General features: G+C 40.8%; 1 protein-coding gene across 2 annotated transcripts in view; it reads left to right on the top strand.

Annotated features, from left to right (window-relative positions):
• Positions 1 to 18,338, top strand: part of COG6 (component of oligomeric golgi complex 6) — a 1,421,580-nt gene that overhangs the window by 1,028,440 nt on the left and 374,802 nt on the right. For both annotated transcript variants that reach the window (XM_044071656.1, XM_044071657.1), the window contains exon 14: positions 9,020 to 9,151. In XM_044071656.1, coding sequence (XP_043927591.1) covers positions 9,020 to 9,151 — 132 coding nt within the window. The remainder of the gene's footprint in view (positions 1 to 9,019; positions 9,152 to 18,338) is intronic.

Raw genomic sequence — 18,338 nt, forward strand, 5'->3', positions numbered from 1 at the left:
AAAAAAAAAAAAACAAAGGAACAACAAACAAGAAGAAAAAAAAAAAATAAAGAGAGAAAAAAGACAGATAGGAATAAAAAAAATGCAAAAAAAAGTCCAGTAAAAGTCAATATAGGCAGTAATATAATATATGTTTTTTTCTTCTAACAGGAACAGTTTTATCGGACTATGAACTTCCTCATTAAAATCTAAATATATCCTTACTTAGACGACTTGTCTCATTCAAGCAGAGAACAAGGACATTCTTCTTCGACATCTGGCATTTGTGAAAAGGCTTCTAACATGCCTAGGGTACACAATAAATGAAAAGAAATCACAGCTGGTACCCTCTCAAAAGATAACATTCCTGGGTGCAAGCTTGAATACAACTGCCCAGATGGCTTACCTCACGCCAGAAAAGCAAAGGCAACTGACTACTTACTTCAAACTGATGGCAACAAAGACCAAGTTATCTGCAAGACAAATTCTGCAGGCTCTGGGCTTCATGGCATCCTGCATCCTACTGATTCCATATGCAAGACTGCATATGAGGAAACTTCAGTGGTACCTGAAATGTTTATGGAGTCAACATTCTCACAGTCTGGAAGCAATGATTCCTCTCATACCCTGCCTACAACGGGAGTTTCTATGGTGGACAAAGGCATGTCACCAAAACATGGGACGGCCTTTCACTCTCCCCCCTGCCAGCCAAACTTTAACAAGAGACGCATCGGATTATGCCTGGGGGGCCCACATGGCAGGAAGATGCATTCAGGGCATATGGACCCCAAAACAAATGCATCTGCATATCAACCAGAAAGAGATGCTAGTTGTTCAAAATTCCCTAACCGCCTTCAAGGACTTAGTTCATCCAGGACAACTACTGATAAAGACGGACAACACCACAGTCATATGGTGTATAAACAAGCAAGGAGGCACACACTCATACCCCCTTTGCAGATTAGCCATGGCGCTGTGGGACACAGCTTTGACCTACCAAATACATCTTCAAGCTCAATTCCTGCCAGGAAAACAAAATACACTGGAAGACGATTTAAGCAGAAACCTTATGGATCCTCATGAGTGGAAACTAAATCCACAAGTCTTCAGCATGATAACACAGAAATGGGGGAGCCCAGACATAGATCTGTTTGCCTCTCCTCAAAATTGTCAATTGAAAAGATTCTGCACAAGGACTTATCACAGACAAGCATGGGAAGTGGACACCCTATCCTTCAGTTTGAAAAACCTATCAGTTTACTCCTTTCCTTTTCTGCCTCTTCTCCCCAAGGTCCTCTTAAAAGTCAGACAAGAGAAACCAAAGATGATACTAATTCCCCCGGACTGGCCCCGCCAGTATTGGTACCCAATCCTAAGGAACTTGTCTCAATACCCAGCTTGGACCTTACCTCAAAGACCTCAACTACTGTCCCAGCAAAACAATCAGATCCTGCACAATCAACTACAGACACTGAAACTGGCAGCATGGCTGATCATGTAGTTATACAAACAACACCTCTCAGTAAAGCTGTGATGGATGTCATTTTGGAAGCCAGAAGGCCTAGTACTAGAAAATCTTATGCTGACAAATGGAATCAAGCACAAGGAACTGATACAGCAGAACCAAATATTCCTCAGATATTACAATACTTAACTGAGATGCTTGACAAAGGCCTATCTTTCTCATCAATCAAAATCCATACCTCTGCCATTTCGGCTCATTACAATACAGAGCCACCAATCTTTTCTCATCCTTTACTAAAGCAGTGTCTTAGAGGAGCCAAACATTTAAGACCTCCTATAAGATCCCCATTACCTGCATGGGACCTCAATTATGTGTTGGAAAAGCTCACCCTGCCTCCATTTGAACCAGCTGCTACTGCTGATATAAAGTTCTTATCAGGGCAAACAGCTCTGCTACTAGCAATTACTTCAGCAAGAAGAGTTTCAGAGCTATAGGCCCTCATGGCTGTAGAGCCTTTTATCATATTTTACCCAATCAGGGTGTCTCTGAAAACAAATCCTACTTTTATGCCTAAGGTGGTTTCTTAATCAAACAATTCATCTGCCAACTTTTTATCCAAAGCCGCAGAACAAAGGGGAGAGAATTCTGCATTCCTTAGACGTAAACAGACAGCTAAGATTCTATTTGAGCAGGACTAAAGCTCTAAGAAAAACTGAGCAATTACTACTGTCATATGCTGCATGATCAGAGGGAAAGGCTATTTCAAAGCAGACAGTTTCAAAGTGGATAAACCACTGCATCCATTTCTGCTACTTACACCATGGTAAACCTGTGACCAAAGGCATTAGGTCTCATTCCACCAGAGCTGCAGCTACTTCAGCAGCCTTTCTCAGAGGAGTACCAACCAAAGACATTCTAGAGGCAGCTACTTGGAGTTCTGTTTACACCTTTACAAAGCATTATCATTTGCCTCTCTACTCTAAGTCCAGGGCAGGCTTTGCCACTGCAGTGCTGCAGGGCCTTATAGCCGCACCTAATGTTGTTTAGCTCCAGCCTCCCAACCATAGCTTTGGGATTCTACCCAAATGTAATGACTACAACAGTGAAACAAGAAGAACATAGTACAGTTGTGTACACTTACCATAAATGTAGGTGTTTGAGTGTATTCACTGTTGCAGTCTAGGTTACCCTCCCGCCATCCCCCTGTCATTCTGGAGTTTATCTTTCCTTCTCTGTCTTCTACAACCTATGTGGTGTATTTGCTTGTAGATGAAGGTAAAGTTTATATTGATGCATATATATATATATATATGTGTGTGTGTGTGTGTGTGTGTGTGTGTGTGTGTGTGTGTGTGTGCTACCTTTTTGGGGGCACCTGACATCGGGGGCAAGAAAGTCTAAAGAAAATGGCGTCAGCTGCATGTTTTATACCCCTGACGTCATGGAAGAGAAGATAGCAACTGACGCAGGACCCAAGACTTTGGAATTCAGGCCAACTGAGGGCAACCTGCCAGCAGATTACCCAAATGTAATGACTGCAACAGAGAATACACTCGAGCAACTACATTTATGGTAAGTGTACACAACTGTACTTTCTGCCCACCACCTCCAATGGCTATAGTAGCCATGAATGGTTCCCTTCTGGGGTGAGGGTGGTGGGACATTTCAAAGGGGAAACAGTCCAAGGTTCTTGGTCTCTTACGAAGACTAGTCTTCATGTCAGTGTCTTGGAGATGAAGGCAATCCTCCTAGCATTGCAGACCTTTCAGAATTTCCTACCTGAGGGGATGATTTCCATCCAGACAGACACCATGGCAGTAGTCTGATATATCAACAAACATGGAGGATCCCAATCATATCTACTTTGTTAGGAAGCCTTAAGAGTGTGGCAGTGAGCAAAGTCCTGCCATCACTTTCTCATTGCAGCGCATATTCCAGGGACTTCCAGTGTTGTAGCAGAAAACTGTGCAGGTCTATTCTTGTGCATCACAAGAGGTCCCTCAATAGGATAGTGCCAATGCAAATTTTCAGTCATTGGGTCCAACCTTACCCTTGATAACAAAATTTATTCAGAAAGCCAGAAGGTGCAAGGAGTAATTTTCATTTCCCCTTTTTGGCCACAGCAAGTTCAGTTTCTCATCCTCTGACCTCATCTAGTACATCCACCCTAGACTTTGGACTACCATCCAAATCTCCATCGTCACCTGTCTGGGCAGCCTCACCCACATCTAAAGACCCTCAAGCTAACCATATGCTTCTTCCAATTCTAACAGTGTCCAGAGATGTCAAGCTGCCTGCTGCAGTGGTCCACATTTTATCAGCTTCACAAAAGCCCATTACTAGAAAGGTTTATCGTAGTAAGTGGAAAAGGTTTACCATTTGGGCATCTTCTAAGAAAATAGATCCTTTTTCAGCACTTTTTCTATCTATTCTGGACTTGGGCAAAATCAAACTACCATTGCTTCCTTAAAGATTTCAAATAGCTTTTCTGAAGGAAACCTTCCTGTTGAGACCTCCTGTTAGGGATCCAGTTCCTTAATGGGGCGCTACTGTCATGCTTCAGGCCTTAACTCAAGCTCCTTTTGAGTCTGCAGCCATACTGGATTTGAAATATCTTTCTTGGAAAACACTCTTTCTGGTGGCTGTTACTTCCACAAAGAGAATTTCAGAATTGCAAGCACTGCCATGTAAATCTCCATATATGGTCTTCCATAAAGACAGGGAATCTTTGAGAACAAATCCAAATTTTCTTCCGAAGGTGGTGTCTGAAATGAAACTCAGTCAGACCATTAGTCTGCCAGTATTCTTTCCAAAATTTTCAAACAAAGGAGAATGTACTCTCAACACTTACTAGATGTATATAGAGAACTCAGGTTTTATTTACACAAGATTAAGGATGTTAGAATATGTGTTGCTTTCTTTAAAGCAAATGTTGGCCAAAGTATATTGAAAGTCACTCCATCTAGGTGGCTTTCTAACTGTATAATGTTTTTGTACACAAAGCTGGGAATATCTTTCCATAACAAACCAAGACTCATTCAACAAGGACAATAGCTACCTCTATAGCTTTTCTGGGCAGAGTTCCTGTGGATGAAATTGTGCTGCAGCTATTTGGCCTGCTGTTCACACTTTTGTGTCTCACTATCAGCTGGATGTCCAGTCCAGATACCGTACATCCTTTGGCTCCACCACGCTCAAGAATATCCTTCAATCGGACAAAAGCAGACAACATCAAATATGAAAGTTATGTACTTAACATAACACTAAATCCATACTGTCTTGTTTTCATCTGGTTCAACATCCTTTCCTCCATCCCCCTTTAAAATTGTCACCTGGAGCTACTTTTGAATGGATGGTAGGCGCTTTGCTGTTGGACAGTTTTGTGATTGGTGCTCCTCATGTTATGGCTACTTTCTTAGTCCGTCTTACAGGTTATCCTGTATGTTCATATTGATCACTCCTGCAGTATCTGTAGCTACAGTATATAGGTTATATCTTGACAAGGATATAACAGCCGGACAACTTCAAAACTTCAGGGTACCTTCACTGCACTCTGTCAAGCAACTCAAGCTGAGCAGACTAAAAGGCAAGTTTGGGTGCAAAACCCTTCAGAGCTTTACTGCCGCCAAAGAATATACTCCTCTGAGGCTTTCAAGGAGCGACAGTCAGATTATGTTTTCCTTTGCTGGACAGATAAGTTCCCTTTGTGGAAAAGGAAACTTCCATTTTCTTTATTTTGTTGATGTTTTATAACTTTCCTGAAGAGAAAAGCAATAATCCATCAATAAAATTAAGAAAATGGGACAAGCATGGTGGTGGCAAAGATTAACCTGTGATGTGAGAGTGTTCTCCTTCCTTCCATGGACACAGATGTGCTCAATAGGTGCTCAATAGATCTGCACACCGCATACTACCAAGGGGGCGGGGCGTCAGCGTCGGCTTCCGCTTCGCTTCCGGCTGGGAGCCTTTCGCCCTCAGCCTTGTCCCTGCCCTTTGGCCTGGCCTCAGCCCCAGGGGCATAGCAGTGGTAGCGTCTTGTCAGCTGACGGCGCGCCTAGATCAGGTGTCGTTCCGTGTCTGGACTGACTGACTGGCTCCACCCACCACCAGCGTCAACTGATACAGGCAGTACTAGTACACCCCCAACTATATATTCCTCGGAATTTCAAAAAAAAAAAAAATCTTACTACAGCCATCACAGCATATCTTATTCATAGCGGCGGAATTAGATTCACATTTTTAAGTCTAAGGCTCCCTCCAGAAAAGGATAGCCTCACTACAAACCCACATCTCTCTCATTCTATCCAAAAATCCCCAGCAAAGCTAGTTCTGAAAGGACAATTGCAGTACATACACTTAACAGAGGCACCAGATGGCATCAGTGCAGGGAAAATGCAGAGATGCCTACAATGGGATGCCATGATTGGTCGCTTTTCTGGGTCACGTTACTTTCTCATCATGGTCACTCAGGGTCAACCAGCGGCTGTGAACACCTCTGTTGCCTCAATCCTGTCCGCTCAACAGTCAAAGTGAAATTGCCAAGGCGTGCAAAGGCGATTTTAGCCTCCCTGGAAGCATGCAATGAGTTTCTATGCCAGCCTATTACCTACTTTCCTTCTGCCCCCTCCAGTCCCCAGAAGCGGCCCCGGGGCGGGTCTCCTGCCTGGTTTCCCTTTCTTTCCCGCTTTGCAAGTTTTGTTTTTAGCCTGCAACCTTCAGACAGAGGCAAATAAATCCTCATTGTCTGGCCTCGCCTCATTTGTTTTGGTTTCCCACTTTCTATTTCTGGGGACATTGGGACATCTGGACCCAGAGCCAGATTCTCCAGATCTACACAGATCTACTCACTCACTTCCTCGAATCACTCCATCTCCTAGCAGCAGCAGCAGCTTGCCAGCTTCCCTCTAGTTCTATTTCTAGCTCTTACTGCAAAGTATACAGTGGCTTCTCATAAACTTTCCTTGCTTCCCATACAAAGACCTACACCAGTAAATGGGCGTTTTGGTCTTCTGGGTTCACACACATCATTGACCCCTATATAGTGGCCTAAACAAGATCCTGGAGTTTTTAAACAGAGTTATTCCATCAACCGTTTGCCCATGGAATCATGGAAGACCCTCTTCTTGGTCTTCATTACATCCAGGTAGCGAGGAGCTTCAGGGCGAGCTCTTTTAAACACCCTTATTTGATTTTCCATTTGACAGAAGTTCTTCTTCTACTAATCTAATCCATCCTTTCTCCCTTTTGCTCTCCAATCCAACAAATCCAATAACATTATCCAGTCCTTTGAATTTTTCAAAAAACAGTAATATAGAAAGTTATAGTATACATTTACACAATTGGATGTCCATAGACAACTCAGGTTTTTATTTGGAAGAAGGAAGGATCAAATCAAATCAACTATTTTTGGCTTTGCTGACAGCAGGTGTGGTGCGGTTACTTACTAACCCTTTCCAAATCAAATGGCTAACTGATTGTATCATATCGTTTATGATTCTTTCAAATCAAACCTTATCTGTCAAACCTAAGGGACATTCTTACATGCTACTGTGGTGGACCACGTTTGTGTTTGCGCTTTGTTATTCTTATGTTTGTGTGTACACGTGTGACTGTGTATATTTTTATATGGGTGTACACTAGTCAACTGAAAAAACATACACATTAGTCCACTTTTTTAGAATTATAATTAAAAGTAAATCAAATAATTGTCAGCCCAACCCTTCATAGCTCTTTTAGTGAGAAGAAAACAAAAAAGGAGCGTAACACCATAGACATAAACCTGGAACTTTTAATACAACAAAAACAAGAACAGGATAAGCGCTTTCGGCATGTGCTTTCCTCAGATCCTGAAAACAATTCCTACACACAGCTATTTAAGAACCAGCTAACCAATCTAGTTAAAAGACAATTAAGCAATTAAAAAATGAGGCAATGAAATATAGCAACACTTGCTCCCCATTTGCATAGTGCACTTGTAACAAAAACATGTTTTAAAATAACTTAGATCCAAGCTTAGAACAAAACTACATTTTGTTAAAGGCAATCAGTATAGAATATTAAAACCTATAGTAAATAAATAAAACACTGCTGTCATAACCATTACACAGCTTGTAAATCTGTTAAAAACTCAGAGCTCATAATGTTAGCATAGCAGGTTCACAACCATAATATTAAAGAAGCAACAGTCACAACCTGATATACAACAAACAAATAACTATTGTCATCTCATAGAAGTCTGGTGAACACTCAGAATTCATATTATGAACAAAATAGACACAAAACTCACCCATTAATAGCAGAATACACTATAACTCCAAACTTAAAAGATGCCATGTTCACATCTCAAACACCTATTCTATAGAAAGTGTACTGAAGGAATATTACAGAGCTGACATCTGTAACAAAGACGGATGGAAAGTATAAACTAATATATAATGAGCTTCCTTAATGGAAAAAAGTCAATCTTCGTTCCTTCAAGAACGGTTTAAGTGGAACAAAACCATTAAGCCCTGGGAAACGATCAGCCCTCAAGTCCATTATCCGATTAGATCTTTTAGTGAATCACCTGTACAAAAAGACAGTCAGACAAACTTCTCTTAACAGTTGAGGTATTCATCAGCTATTGTATGTGTGTGTGTGTGTGTGTGTGTGTGTGTGTGTGTGTGTGTGTGTGTGTACATGTGTGAGAGTGAATAAGTGAGCTGTGGGTCTGTATTCATTGGCTGAAAACCCAAACTTCTTGAAATGACAAACCAGTGTGTGTTTCTATGTCTGTGTGTGGGAGAGAGAGAGATTAATAGGGAAGTGTGTCTGTATTCATTAAAAACCCAAACATTTCTTAACAACAAGCCAATGTACATGTGTGTGTGTCTGTACATATATATTAATGTAATACCCACACACACACAAAACGAACACACACACACATATATATAGATATAAATATACATATATATATATATATATATATATATATATATATATATATATATATATATACACACGTCAGTATATAAATATAGAAGTACACACACATGTATTAGCTGATGTCTGTACTTTAGATTGAAAACATTTCATCACAATCATACACAGTAGCCCATTGTGTTGACACCAAATTTAAAGGAAAATCAATCAATAATCCAGTCTGTTAAAGGTACTTTAAGTGAACCAGCCAAACAAAACAACAGGTGTCATCCAGACTTCTCATAAGAACTGATGTACGTAAATGACAGCAGAAGTGTGTGTTTTGTGTTGTTTTGGTCATGTGTGTGTATACATATGACAGAAACAGGAACAACACCCACTTTTAGTCTACAGTCACAGAGCATAACACAGCTCAATCTGACACCTTCTTGACTATTGCACACACACACACACACACACACACACACACACACACACACACACACACACACACACACACACACACACAAAGACGCACATGCTGAGAAGGTTGCGTAACAATCAAGCATTAGAAATATTTCCGTAATATTGAACTTATCAAGTGTATTGCATGATTGATATTTTTATATTATTCTGAGTCTAGAAAGTTATTTTTCCCTCATTTTCCCTTAGGTTGAACTGCCACCCCCAGACCTTGGGCCAACAACATCTCTGAATCAAACTCTTATACTTTTACGTGAAGTTCTTGCATCACATGACTCATCTGTTGTACCACTGGATGCTCGACAGGCTGATTTTGTTCAGGTACAGAACTGACCCTTGGGCATAAATCAGATTTGTTAATATTTGAAAGTTTTATCAGTACTGTAATCAGGTATTCTGAAGGACAGCTTTCCATTCTTCCAAACAGTCTTCCTCAAATAGCACAAACATTAAACATCTTTATACGTATTTTGTTGCCTGTTGTAAGTAAATTGTTAGTTTTAAAATTTCATGACTTTTAGAATTCTTTTCACTTTCTTAGATGTGGGTTATACATAGTAGAAATGCAGATGAATGTTTTTACTGTGCCACTTGAGAAAATGCCACATCTTGAAGTGGAACTGCTACATTTGAGTTTCTTGAAAATCCGATTTCTGTGGAGCAGTCTAGATTTTTTAGGACAACAGTCACAAGCCTAGTTCACAGTTCCATAACAATGGTACATAGTAAACACACAGATGCTATAGGTCTACCCAAAGTCCTGTAAATCCAAGGAATGTATGTGTGCACAAGCAATTACTTGGAAAGGGTCAGATACAGAGTATGTATGCAGATGATGTTCCTCACCATTTTTTGTGATCGACAGAAGTGAAACATGGAGTTAAGTGCATAGGTGAGACTAAAGTTCACAGTGCGAGATGTTCACACTATCCAGACAAAACCAAAACTGACCTTCTTTGTGGGCCTGGAAATTTGGTGTAATTAGCAGAAAATGTCTAAGTAACACAGCTGAAGTTTGCATAACCACATAGGGACCTAAGACAGAAGGCATACTGATAACAGCAAAATAGTGTGATACCCACACACTTGTACTTCAACCACAGTGATGCTACAGAGCTCCTGCCAGTGACAGATGTATTATTACTGTATCCCTTGATTAATAAAATATGCAGATGGGTGATGCTCTGCAGTAATGCTGGAGAAGGTGAACTTATCCTGGCAGAGTGGAAGTGGGAAATGCTTCATGGTGTTTCACCTTCCCCCTGTGTCTTAGCATCTGTTTGTAGTTGGCATAGTGTTGTCATACTGTATAGTACTGTATGCATTATAGACTGCCAGTATAACCACAGGTCAGTGATATCAGGACAGTAAGCAGCTCCGTCTGGGATGCTGCATTTCCCAACATAGTCACCTGAGTTTGCAACATTTCAGAATGATCTTACTGTGCTCACTCATCCGATGGACCATCCTCTGCATTCTCTGTTTGCATTTGTGGTAGTGGTGTCATCTGCTCCAGCAAGATGCTGCTCCTTTAGGGTGCTCAGCATTGTTCACAGAAGCTAGTGAGAGATCATCTTCTAGAGTAGACAGCCTGGTTAGAGCCTCCCCTGTACCTGTGACAAAATAGAACTTTATAAGAAGAAAACCAGCAGCAAGACTAAAATATCATGATAATAGAAAAAGAGGTTTCACAAATATTCTGCAGTATTGGACATCTGACAGGATATGGTACTTTATTCAATGTCCATATCCACAGCGCGTGTGGCAGAGTCCATCTGTGCGATCTAAAATGAGCTATTTTCTGTTTTATACATCACTTTAATGTCATGACCATGTACTCACCATGCACTGCACAGCCATTCATGGTGCAGTGCACTTTGGTTTTGAATCCACCTACCTGCTTCAGAATAAAATGTTTGTAGTGTGTATCTGTAAATGTTGTGGTACTTAGCAGTATGTTTACAGATCTACAGTAGGAGATGAAGTATTATAGACTGACATATTACCAGCCCAAAAAAGTCAGTTAACTCACCAAAATCATATTAACTCCTTTTCGTTTTGCGTTATATAATCCAGAAAAGATACATGAATTAGGGAAGAGCATGAGGGCATTTTCTCCATGTTGAGATGTATGGCAAAACCCTCCCCTTTCAACACATAAAATCATTGCTTGCTGATCTACACTGTTTCATGTGACAGATGATTATATGTTGTCTGTAAAAAGTGTAATTTAAGAGCTGTGTCTAAAAAAGTCTTTAAAGTTTAATGGTTAAGTCATTTGACTCCAAAGCTGTAGATCATTATATAAATGCCGTTAGTTCTCACACACTGTCCATCCCTGAGACGAGTTTTTTTCTATTTTTGTCACCTGTTTGAAGCTCTATTAAAGGGACTTCAGTCTTCGTGTGCCTGAAATAAGTAAGTGTGAGAGAGTCTCCATCTATTACTTGGCACCAAGGTTGAGACACCAGGCATTTGTAAGAGTATTTTTAAAACTTGTAGTTAATGAGTCACTGTCAGGTCTGAGACTGTCTGCAAAAGAAAAAATAACATATGTTCTTCATTAGATCACTGTTGTAGTATTCTTAAATTATCTGGCTTTTTTCCACAAAGGTTCCATCCATTGGACAACCTTCTGAAGCTCAGGATCCTCATCCAGTGAGCCATACAGCCACCCTAGACATGCACTATTGTGTTGGTATAAGAGGTGCATATATCTGTGCCATTTTCAGAACTTTCTTGGTGCGCTAATGTATCTGTCAGCATTATGAACAACTTTCCATACCATAAGTTGCAGTCTCTGAAGCTCAGCAAGTAAATGCCCTGTTGAAGATTCTTTCTTTTTTTATAGAATTTTTCCCCTTATGTCTATGTCAAAAAAGGCAAATGTGACTGTGGTAGTCAAATATCTTATCAAAACTACCACACTATCTGTGTATTTTGTGTGGGGTAGAGCACAATGTTAAGTCCTTTTAGGTTTATCAGGGTTTTCCTACTAAAACTGTTAAGTCAACTTAGGACTCTTGGCCAGTATCTCAATAACATGAGGCTGTTTGCACTTTTCTTCTTCCTCTTGCTCAGTCCTAGGACTGTCCATTCTAATCTCTCAGGTCCTCTCGTATTTCCCTTATGGATGCAATTATGACCAGGGACAAAAGCACATCCATTATTATGGACTGTCATCCTGACTCTTCTTTCTCCTTTTGGGATTCAGTTCTAAGATGAATTCCCTCAAACCTAAAGTTGTAACAACAGAAGGTGAAGAGGTGTTCAGCAGGTTTTTGTCAGAGAAGAGAAGAGATTGAAGGGTGTAAAATAGAGGCTCATTCCTTAGCACCTAAACCTCAGGCACATGTCCCACGTAAGTTAACAAAAGGCAAAACATATCTCCTTTTCTTCTACTGTTAGGCAAATTGCTTTTGAGAAATCCTTTCCTCAGACCACTCAAGATGACTGGTTTACTTTAGCTGAAGGACTCTTAAAGGTTATTCAAGCCCTACAGCCAGGACAGACTTCTCCTCCTCCTCTTCCTAGTAAAAGAAAAAGAAATTCTTCAAATGAAGAGGACCACTGTGGTGAAGAATGCTTGGATTATGTCTCTGATGACCCGCTTCTGACTATGAGTCATATGTGGAAGGTACTCCTTCCTCCGACTATCGTAATGAGGCAGTTTCTTTTAGGGAGACTATATCTAAAGTGAAAGAATTATTTAAGTGAGACAGGAGAAAAATAATCTGATATGAAGAAGAGATATTTTAACCTTCTCCTTTGGATGTTCCTAAACATGTGGCTATTTACTCAGTGCTTAGAGATGTCTTTTTAACAGTTTCTGTTATTCCAAGTTCTCCACTTCCAGCTACTAAAAATCCAAACGGATTTTACCGGGTATAGGTCTCAGTAAACGTCTTTATAAAAACCCTGTAATTAACCCTGCTGTCATCTCCTATGAACTTTGGGAAGGGGGCTAAGTTAGTCCCTGCTCCTAATTTTGTTCCAAATTATAAAGAGAGCATAGCCCTTAACAGATTCTGTAGAAAAGTTTATACATGTGCAACCATACAATTTAGGGCTACTAATTGTAAAACCCATATGATTAAATTACATTTAGCTGTGTTAGACCATATGGGTCAGACAATTTCTGAAATTCCTAACCTAGTCCTGAGAGTAAAACAACAAGAAGTACTTCTTTCTGCTTCTCAAGTTGCGTAAAATGGCTATGATGACACTGTTGCAGCATCCAGAGCAGCTGCCACTGACTCCATCATCCACAAGCATGCTTAATTAAAGCTCCAACCTTTGCCAGAGGACATTGAGACTCATGTATTTAATAACCCTGTAAGTAAAGATATGCTGATTGGAAGTCTCACAGTTAAAGTCTAAAGGTGAGAGAGATAGTTAAAGTGAAGTATATGGTCAACCATCTGATTCTTTTTCCAGGTCCTTTCTTTAGAAAGAAAAACAAATCTAAACAGCAATGCTCAGGCAAAGGCCAGTTTAAGACAAAATAGTATGGAGATTCTAACAGCAAGCAAAGTGGGTTCCATGGCACCAGTAGTAATAGAGAGCAGCCCTGACTATGTCTTTCCAACTTCTTTCCCTTTCATCTTCCCAACAGGGCCAGGTATACTACCCCCCCCCCCCGATTTTTTGGCAAACTGTCTCTTTACCACTCATTGTGGAGAAACAATCACTTCACATTCCTGGGTGTAAGCATCATAATAGGAGTTACAAGCATCAGTCAAAATCCAAACCAACCATCTCTTCCAAACCATTTTTTCTAATGTTCTTCCAATTGGCTCAGTATCTGCATATACTAAGTAGCTGGTTCAAGACATTGTCCTGCATGCGGTAGCTATTTGCTCAGTGTGTTTTTTATAATCTTTATAATATATATTTACCATCTCAAAAGTGCTTACTCCTCTCTGTACTCTTCTTTTCTAGACCTAACACCACTGTTAAGTATTCAGCTGTGGTACCACCTTTAACATTCTTGTAAGAAAAGCGCAGTCCGGGTCTGAACTGTCTGCAAACAGCTACAGTTAACTTTGAGTATGTGTCTACCTGTTTGAGCCAATATTCATTTTCCCCTGGAGAGCACTCTGCTTTGGCTTGTAAGCAGTCCCCCCCCCCACCACCACACACTCACACATCTTCCACTTTCTCTTATTCCCTTCTGTTACCAAATAATATCCATAACTGATCAATACTGTGCATTTGTTAATTTAAACTATGACCACAGTAGCCTACTGATACAAGGTTATCCTGTTTTTCCACCTGAGAAATTAAGAAATGACTTACAGTTTCAGAGCAGTCCTTGGTCAATTGTGATTGTTTCTTAACACATACTTGTCTTTGCTTTGTGATCATTTCCAGCCCCCTCATACGAGCAACTAACAGGGTCTCTACCCGCTTTGCTCCCCACCCTGCCCCCTATTCCCTCCCGCCCCCAGTGGTCCCACCTTTATTGCATTCAAACCCCTCCCATCTTTCCAATAGCCAACCACAGCGCTAACCCAACACTACCTCCTCCATCTTCCCACTACTGTCACACCTCCTCAACTAACATGTACAAGCATACCTTTCCTATGCTCACTGCATGCACTCTCCTTGCATATCTTACATCCTACCAAAGCTCCATCATTCCCCCACTCAACCACTACTACTGTAGTACTACTCATACCACCACTCTCATGTCTCACCCACACTCAGCTCCCCTCCCACCAGCTCAAGAACCATCCCTATGCACCCCCACATATTCTACCAACTATATTACTCAAACATAAAGCATCCCTACAACTTAACATAGTAACCCTCCCACCATACCTATTACCCACAGAGCACAATCATAAAGTTTCCCTTATAAAGAAACACATTCAAAAACTGAGAAAACTAATAATCTCATGCATATCAAAACTAGCCCTAAGTGGAGACATCCACCCCAACCCTGGCCCTACCATCTCCAACCCCAATCCTCATAATCAGACTAGAAACCACAACTTCTCCCATATTACAGCCAATAGAAAGCCAAGTGACTTCCTTCTACTAAGCCTAAATATTAGAAGTATATCCAACAAAGTCCATGAAATCCATGCCACCATAGACTTGTACTTCCCAGATATAGTCATCCTGACAGAAACCTGGCTAAAACCTCACATTACCAGTGAGCAAATACTCCCTACAGGTTACGGCATACTAAGAGTAGACCGGCTAAACAAGAAAGGAGGTGGTGTAGCTATAATATTTAAACAGCATCTAAACATCCAGATCTTAAAATCATCAGCTCCACAAATAGGCAATGAAGAAATAATATATACCAACCTCAAAATTAACCAAAACAAAACCATCAGCATAATTGGATGCTACTTCCCACCTGGCCAAAACATCCCTCCACTAGAAAACCTCCTCAGCTGGTCTACCCACCATCTCCCCCAAGAAACTATCATCTTAGGTGATTTCAATATTGACTGGCAATCCTGTTCTGGCAACAATCCAACCCATCATGTACACCTTCATGGCTTCACCCAACTAGTCCAGTCACCAACCAGGATAAATAAAAACTCCAGCAAGCACACTACCCTGGATTGGATACTAGTCAGTAAGAGCCCACAGTCATATATAACAGGCTGCTTATCAGATAGCCTCAGTGGTCACTCCCCAACATTCCTACTCAAAAAATACCTATACCAAGCTAAACCTGTCATCTACCATCAAATACGTAAAAAAACTAAACTTTAACCCACTCACATTCATATCATCCCTCAAAGAATGTAACTGGCATCCTCTAAAGTACCTCAGTGTAGATGACGCAGTTGAATTTTTTAATACTACCTTCCTGAACATCCTTAATTACCATGCCCCCATAAGATTTTCCAGAACCAAAGCACAACCCTCCCCATGGCTACAGAAAACCACTAAGTCAGAAATGAAAACAGGGATAAAGCCTGGGAGCACTGGCAAAACCAAAACCCCTCAGCTAGACAGAAATTCCTAGAACTATGCAATAGAGTCAAAAAGCTAATAAAACAGGACAAATTTCAATACTACCAGTCTGCCCTAGACTCCTCACAACACAGCCCCAAATGATTCTGGTCCTCCATAAACTCCATCCTCCACCCACGTAAAGTCAGTACCCCTCCTCCTAACATCCCTCACTCCTCAGAAAATATTGCTACCTCATTCAACACACACTTCACTCAGTATCCATCTTGATTAACCGATCTCTGTCAGAAAGTTACGTTCCCACACTGTGGAAAGTATCACATATAATTCCCCTCCACAAAGGCGGACCCTCTGCAGAACTAACCAATTACCACCCCATAGCTATTCTCTCTCCACTCTCCAAAATACTAGAGAGATGCATACACTCTCAGGTCTCAGACTACCTCTTTACTAACAACCTCCTTTCCAGTACTCAGCATGGTTTCCGACCAAACCATAGCACCACCACTGCCTTACTCTCCTTTACTAACACTATCCTTCAGCATAAAAACAATGGCTATCTCTCCTCTGCTACTTTCCTAGACCTATCTAAAGCATTTGACATGGTCCCACACAAACAACTTATCTCTGTCCTCAATAACCTATCCTTCTCACAGTCAGTCACCAACTGGTTTCAGAGTTACCTGTCTGACCACCACCAATCCGTTGTATGGCCGAATGACATATCTCCCCAACTACCTGTCTCCATAGGGTTTCCCCAAGGATCCATCCTTGGACCCCTACTCTTCTCTGTTTACACCAATAATCTAGCCTATGCCACCAAACATGGCACACTCATACAATACGCAGATGACTCGACCATCATCTGCTTAGCCAGTCCCTACCCAAACTGCAAGAAGTCACACAGGAAGCCTTTACCTCTGTTGAAACGTGGTTATCCGATGCCCAATTAATACTCAACCCAAACAAAACTAAACTACTCATCTTCCAACCCACCAAACATACTCAAAACAACTCTCACTTTAACATCACAGCAAAAGACAACACCACTATATACCCAACTGAACACACCAAATTGCTAGGAGTGGAAATAGACAATAAACTAAAATTTGACATTCACATATCCATGACCATAAAAAAAAGTCCACAAAACTAGGAGCGTTATACAGAAATAAGCAATTTCTCACCAAAGCAGCAAAGATTTCAGTAGCAAATTCCCACCTTATCTCCACCCTACTTTATGCCTCTCCAATATATACCAACCTAAGGCAATGTGATCTAAACAAGCTAGAGACCTGCTACAACAAAATCGCCAAATTCGCCACAGGGGCATCCTACCGTAGTCACCACTGTCTCACACTTGCTGAACTCCCTCACCTCCTTCAGTGGTATCAACTCTCACTAGCCCACAAACTAGTAAACCATCCACTAAATGTCCCATCCCTCCAGAATCTACTCCAACCCTATCGCACCACCAGACCACTAAGATCCAGCAACAAAAATCACTTGCAGATCACTAAAGCCAATAACTCTGCTGGTGAAGCACTATTCTCTTGCGCCATAGCCAAATTATGGAACTCACTCCCACCCACAATTACCTCCGTACCATCATGTACCCACATCAAAACTTTACTAAAAGTGCACCTAAAAACATGCTGGCTATGCCCTTGCAACTCCCACTCTAATATCATCCACCCCATCCGACCACTATCTTTCTTTCCACTCCACTAGCTACCTTGATTATAGCAAGCTCAGATGCCCATAAGCCTAGTACTTATTATACAGCAGGAACGTCTCATTGTAACATTTGTTAATGTCTGTTATATACTTCACAGATAAAGATTCTAATTGTCTACTGATGTACTTTGTTCATCTGTAAATATGTTGTAAGTAATTTCTATGTTAAATTGTTAATCGCTATGTAATCCAATGTAACTACTGTCTGTTTATTTTACTGTGGAGCTTTTCTCCCCGGGCCTCTGCTGAAAATGGACCTACATCCAGTCGGACACTCCCGATCAACAAATTTAAATAAATAAATAAATAAATAAAATAAATAATCTCAGGCATTCCTCAGGTTCCCAAAAATCAGAATGTCTTTTACCCTTCTATTATTTCATTCCTCTTTCAGTTAGGAGTAATAAAAGTACCTCCACACTTATGGAGAAAATAATTTTATTCCAGACTATTTGTAACCCCTAGAAAAGAAGTAGACTGGAGGCTGATTCTAGACCTGTCAGTATTCAACACTTTTTGAAGGGTTCTCTCTTCAGAATGCACACCCTTGAAAAAAATCTTTTGCACCCATAGGGCCTTTTGTTAGGAATGCCATATGTTCAACCTGGAAGTATAGTGATCCTGTTTCTTCTACACCTAAAATGGTTGATACCCTTTACAGGACCACAGCAAAGTGGATGGATCTCCTGTCCTAGCATCTTTGAGCTTATCCCTTTGTGATTTATTTGTTCCAACATAGACGTATGAGACTACAACACCATTCTTACCACCTGATAGCCGTCATAATTTTGAACAGGGTTGGTGAGAGGGTGTTTTCCTCTGCTATAGTAGG

This window comes from Protopterus annectens, chromosome 5.part0, assembly GCF_019279795.1.
Source record: "Protopterus annectens isolate FY-2018-M chromosome 5.part0, PAN1.0, whole genome shotgun sequence".
Lineage (NCBI taxonomy): Eukaryota > Metazoa > Chordata > Ceratodontiformes > Protopteridae > Protopterus > Protopterus annectens.